We start from the raw sequence: 5,855 nt of genomic DNA on the forward strand, positions 1-5,855 counted from the left end.
GCGAATACATGTACGTACAACTGGACTGCCCTGATTTTAGGTCCTTTTTATTGTTGTATTCATGAATACATGGCGCAAATACATGTGAATACATGCATGTACAACTAGACTGCGCTGATTTTTAGGCGCTTTTGCGTATTCATGAATACAACAACACAAATATAACGAATACACTACCGTAACAACTTAATAGTAGCCATAAAAAGTAATTATGTATATAGTAGCTATAGAAAGTTAGTAGTCACTAAATAGTGGTTTCTGAAAATTCCTAAAAAAATCACGATTAGAGTTTTGGTAGTGGGCTTGGAAAGATTTGAGATAGTTGGGCTTGGGCCAATTCAAAGGTATACACGAGAATAAAGAGGCGGCAAACAATGGATGGGCCTAAGCCCGCGAAACCTTTTTAGAAGTCTGAAATAATAATGCGGTGAAAGTCTAGAAACAGAAGCGAGAAAGTTTCTCCACTATATATCCATTCCACAATCTCAAACCCTAGCCCTCTCTTTCGACCGGAAACCTAAAATCCTAGTCGCGTATTCTCCGATTCCTACCGGTCCGTGCTATTGTTTCATCGGAGACTCCAAAACTCGTTCTGGAATTTAGATATTCTGGATGGGAACGGAGCGGAAGAGGAAAGTAAGCTTGTTTGATGTGGTGGATGAGACGCCAGCTAAGAAAGTGAATGTTGGAAGCGTAAACGGTAGCATGACGCCGTCGATTAATAAGTGGAACGGGAAGCCTTACTCACAGAGATTCTATGAGATATTGGAGAAAAGGAAGACTCTTCCGGTTTGGCATCAAAAGGAGGAGTTTTTACAGGCTTTAAAATCTAATCAAACCCTAATTTTGGTTGGTGAAACCGGTAGTGGTAAAACCACTCAGGTTAGTAATTCTAGTGTCCTAACCTCGTTTTTTATTTTGATTGACAGCTAGTTGGAACTGAGGCATACTTAAACATTTAGGCGTGTTTGGTATGAACCGAAAAAATTAAGTCATTGAGCAACCGAACACCAAAGAATATGTTCTTTGAATTGGAAAAGTGACTTTTTTTGCTTTTGTTTTTCTGCGAAAATCCATTTGAGATAGTTTCTAAATTTTTGAGATGGTAGGTAGTGAGATAAAGTTTCTTCTGAAACCGAAGTAGTTTGCTTTAGAACAGAAATTATTTACCAGATTTTATATGGTCCCAAACGTTTAGAAGGTTCATATTCCCGGGCTAAACTAATTTCGGACTCTCCTGAGTTGATTGATTGATTTTCTTGGCTATACTGGACCTGGAAATTGGACGTGACAATTCATTTTTCTAGTAATATGTTACATGGAGTTCGATACTGTTTGGGTTCTACTCAGTGTGATAGAATGATATATTCTAGCAATGTTGCTCTGTATTCGATTCCCTGACTTTTTATAGAGTTTCTTTCGTTTTTTTGGTGGTGCAAGAAATATAGGAATGAATAGGGTGCAAATAGAGTATTATGCATATAGAGTATGTACATAGCCAACCCCAACTAGTTCAGGATTGAGGTGTAGCTGATTGATTTATTGAGTGGTTGAGTGCGTGATGCAAGAAACTTATTATGATGTAGGTTTGTGCTAAACTTGGTATTAGGTCTAATTATCCAGTTAACATAAAACAATCTACGTCCCTAAGAAAGTTGGTTTTGCTATAGTCAATCTTTATAGGATTTGATAGTTGACTTTTTTTGCCAAGCTGTCAACCTGGCTATTCTTTTCCATCCCCGCATAACTAGGCTCTCTTGACAACAAAGAAGAAAAAAAAGTAATAAGACCTGGCAATTTTTAAATAAGAAATTAGCTTTGTCTCATTCTCCAGTAATCTGTTACAAGGATTAGATGCTATGTGGGTCTATTGGGGTTTTTCTTTATAACACAGGCATCCATCTTTTCCAACTTTGAAACTCAGTGGATTATTGTGAGTTTAGTTGCCTTGCTCTTTTTGAGTCCTTGAAGCAAGAAACTTGTGATGCTGTGTGTTTTTGCAAAATTAGCCCCTTATTAGTCCGTGTGTTCTTTTATACTCAGTGTGCTTCATCAATTGCTTGTTCATGTTTATATTCTCACTTCTCAGTTACCCATGATAAAGCCCCCTCTTTGACAGGAGGGTAAGTTGTTTTTTCTCGAGCTGCTTCTAAACGATTTGCTTGTGTATATACAGATTCCGCAGTTTGTTTTAGATGCTGTTGAAGTTGAGACGGCGGATAAGCGCAGGAAGTATATGATTGGTTGCACTCAACCTCGGAGGGTGGCTGCAATGTCTGTGTCTCGTCGAGTTGCTGAGGAGATGGATGTTGCAATTGGGGAAGAAGTTGGATATAGCATCCGTTTTGAAGACTGCAGTAGTACTAAAACTGTTTTAAAGTAAGTAGGTTGTAACATGATAAACCTTTTTTGAGATACTCTAATAATATTGCTTGTAAATATGCATCCGTTTGCATATATCATCTTGCCATATCAAAAAATGTTTTCTTGCCTTCTCAAGTTTCTGAGGAATTAGTAATTTATCTCTTTTTCTGTGTGTGGCAGATACTTAACAGATGGTATGCTTTTAAGGGAAGCAATGGCAGATCCTCTATTGGAACGCTACAAAGTAATTATTCTGGATGAAGCCCATGAAAGAACTTTGGCAACAGATGTCCTGTTTGGGCTTCTTAAGGAGGTGTTGAAAAATAGACCAGACCTAAAGCTTGTTGTTATGAGTGCCACACTTGAAGCAGAGAAGTTTCAGGGTTACTTCTTTGGTGCGCCCCTCATGAAAGTGCCTGGAAGGCTTCATCCTGTGGAAATTTTCTACACTCAGGAGCCTGAGAGAGATTATCTCGAGGCTGCCATTCGGACTGTGGTGCAGATACACACATGTGAACCTCCTGGTGACATACTTGTTTTCCTTACTGGAGAAGAGGAGATTGAAGATGCTTGTCGCAAAATCAATAAGGAGGTTAGTAATTTGGGTGATCAAGTGGGCCCTGTTAAAGTGGTGCCTCTTTATTCTACACTTCCCCCAGCTATGCAGCAAAAGATATTTGATTCAGCCCCACCCTCGGTGGTGGAGGGTGGTCCTGCTGGCAGGAAGATTGTTGTGTCAACCAACATTGCAGAGACATCTTTGACAATTGATGGCATTGTATATGTCATAGATCCGGGATTTGCTAAACAAAAAGTTTATAACCCTAGGGTGCGTGTTGAATCTTTGTTGGTGTCTCCTATTTCGAAGGCCAGTGCCCACCAGAGATCAGGACGTGCTGGAAGAACGCAGCCAGGGAAATGCTTTAGACTTTACACAGAGAAAAGTTTCCATAACGACCTTCAACCACAGACCTATCCAGAAATACTTCGGTCAAATTTGGCTAATACAGTTCTAACTTTGAAGAAGTTAGGTATTGACGACCTGGTTCATTTTGATTTTATGGATCCTCCTGCTCCAGAGACGTTGATGAGAGCACTGGAGGTTTTGAATTACTTGGGAGCATTGGATGATGAGGGGAACTTGACTAGGTTGGGTGAGATTATGAGTGAATTTCCTCTTGATCCTCAGATGGCAAAAATGCTTGTTGTCAGCTCAGAATTCAACTGCTCCAATGAAATCCTCTCAATATCCGCCATGCTATCAGGTACGGTTTCCTTCCAGTTTACTTCCTTTTTGTTGGTCGTCGTGTCTTGTCTTTGCTCTATGTCAGAGTTTGGTCAGGCATGGGAATGTCGGTCCGCTTCACCATGCCTTCTTGTTCATGTGCATAGACATTTGTCTATGCATATGATATCATGTGCGTAACTGCACAACATGTGCACACAGGTGCATGTGTGCGGGGGTTAGTTACGTGTGTCTTCTTAGGTTGTCATCAGCATTCAGCAACTGTCTTGTCTGGGTTCTATGCCCCCGGTTGGCATGTGCCATAGATTTCTAAGTAAGTGCTGATAGAGGTAGTTGCAGTTTCTCAGTATTCTCTCATGAAGAAAATGGTGTCGTCTCGCCTCTATGCATCTGCTGACCTACAGTGGGCCTCCGCTGTGATAACCAATTTTTTCTCTAGTACCCAATTGCTTTGTCCGGCCTAGGGAGGCTCAGAAAGCTGCAGATGAAGCAAAGAATCGGTTCGGTCACATAGATGGGGATCATTTGACGTTGCTGAATGTGTATCATGCCTACAAGCAGAACAGTAAGTATCTGTATTCTGTCTCTATAGACACTATATGTCCTTAACAAACAAATTCAGATTTGGAATACCCTTCTAACCATGATAATGACTTTGATGGTAATGGTACAGCGGAAGATCCTCAATGGTGCTACGAGAATTTCATCAATCAGAGGGCTCTCAAATCAGCCGACAATGTGAGGCAACAGCTTTCTCGCATAATGGCCAGGTTCAACCTCAAGTTATGCAGCACAGACTTCAACAGTCGCGACTACTACGTAAACATAAGAAAGGCTATGTTAGCTGGATATTTCATGCAGGTTGCTCACCTAGAGCGTACTGGGCACTATCTGACTGTTAAAGACAATCAAGTGAGTATCTACGCTAGTTCTGGAAGCAACTCATATTAAGAGCTTCAATGGGCCATAATGCTATTGATTTCTCACTATTATGTCATTTTCCTGTGTTGTTACAGGTGGTTCACTTGCATCCTTCAAATTGCCTGGATCATAAGCCAGAATGGGTTATCTATAATGAATATGTCTTGACAAGCAGGAATTTCATCCGTACTGTGACTGATATTCGTGGTGAATGGTAATTATCATTTGTTTTATCTTTTGATTCTTGATGCTTTAGTAAGTACATCCCCTCTCTTTCCTTTTATTTAGAACTCAGAACAGCTCTCTTCTCCCCGTTGACCTGTCCTGTAAAGAAAAAAGATAATTATTTTTGTCTAAGTAGTGGTGCCTACTAGTCCGAGGATACTTCCAAGCACTCCAGCAGAAATCAGCCTTTAATGCATTGAACCTTTTTTGAGTCGCAACTTTTGAGTACTTCTTACCTTTGTTTGGAAAATTGAATGCATGTCAGCAAAGACGTTCTTGAAATAATCATGATAGTAATGAATCTACTTGAGTACTGTTAATCGGCTGAAACTAGTACGTTCCTTCCAACAGCCTGACAAATGTATTGTTTTAACTAATGTTGATCACATAGCCTACGGTTGACTAATTTTGCCTTGTTATTCTCTTCTTTCTTTTTTGATATTTTCTTCAGGTTGGTTGATATCGCACCACATTACTATGACCTTGCGAACTTTCCGCAATGTGAGGCAAAACGAGTTCTTGAGCGGTTATACAAGAAGCGAGAGCGAGAAAAAGACGAAAGCAAAAGCAAAAGATGAATGCATTCTTCATAATTTCAGTTCCTCTCAGCATGCACATTCCAGGGGGGAGTTCTGGGGTCAAAATTAGTCAGATAAGCTAAAGATTGATGTACCATCTACTATGTACTGTAATTGTTTGTACGGTCCAGTCTGAACGATTTAGTACCTGTTTCTTGTTGCTGGAATAATCTGTTTCTTGTTCCTTGCCTCCAATCTTCTGATATATCAGGCCAATTTTTTTAGCTCTTTCCTCCTTTATTGAAGCAAATGTACGAAGCGCTTCCACTGCATAAACTGAGCTAAGATTGACCCACAATAGAGGATGCTCCTGCATAACATCTCGAAGGATTTCCTGTAGGTTTGGTCAAGTAATGAATTTAAATATACCCTTTAACAATTCTGTTTCCAAAACAAGTTCTTGTGTGATAGGCTGCATTGAAATTTTTTAGGGATTTGTCATTAACGTTAATATCGGCGACAATACAAAACCTCCCGCATGTGAAAAACTATTATTGATTCATGAAAAGCTTGCATGTTCG

At 39.9% G+C, this 5,855-nt stretch overlaps 1 protein-coding gene across 1 annotated transcript; it reads left to right on the forward strand.

The window, feature by feature from the left end:
• Positions 1 to 389: 389 nt before the first annotated feature.
• LOC107780950 (putative pre-mRNA-splicing factor ATP-dependent RNA helicase DEAH2) lies at positions 390 to 5,558 on the forward strand. The gene is made up of 7 exons (XM_016601576.2): positions 390 to 882; positions 2,177 to 2,379; positions 2,545 to 3,629; positions 4,050 to 4,175; positions 4,284 to 4,522; positions 4,627 to 4,745; positions 5,208 to 5,558. Exons 1-7 carry the CDS (start codon positions 613 to 615, stop codon positions 5,332 to 5,334), a joined length of 2,169 nt encoding a protein of 722 aa, XP_016457062.1. The 5' UTR covers positions 390 to 612; the 3' UTR covers positions 5,335 to 5,558.
• The last annotated feature ends 297 nt before the right edge of the window (positions 5,559 to 5,855 follow it).

The sequence above is a fragment of the Nicotiana tabacum genome, chromosome 22 (genome assembly GCF_000715075.1).
Source record: "Nicotiana tabacum cultivar K326 chromosome 22, ASM71507v2, whole genome shotgun sequence".
NCBI classification, from domain to species: domain Eukaryota; kingdom Viridiplantae; phylum Streptophyta; class Magnoliopsida; order Solanales; family Solanaceae; genus Nicotiana; species Nicotiana tabacum.

Bases quoted from the DNA above. Each gene is read 5' to 3' on its own strand.
- LOC107780950 (XM_016601576.2), top strand. From the start codon at position 613: ATGGGAACGGAGCGGAAGAGGAAAGTAAGCTTGTTTGATGTGGTGGAT. The intron at 2,380-2,544 runs GTAAGTAGGTTG...TGTGTGTGGCAG, and splicing joins AGTACTAAAACTGTTTTAAA to ATACTTAACAGATGGTATGC. The intron at 4,746-5,207 runs GTAATTATCATT...TATTTTCTTCAG, and splicing joins ACTGATATTCGTGGTGAATG to GTTGGTTGATATCGCACCAC.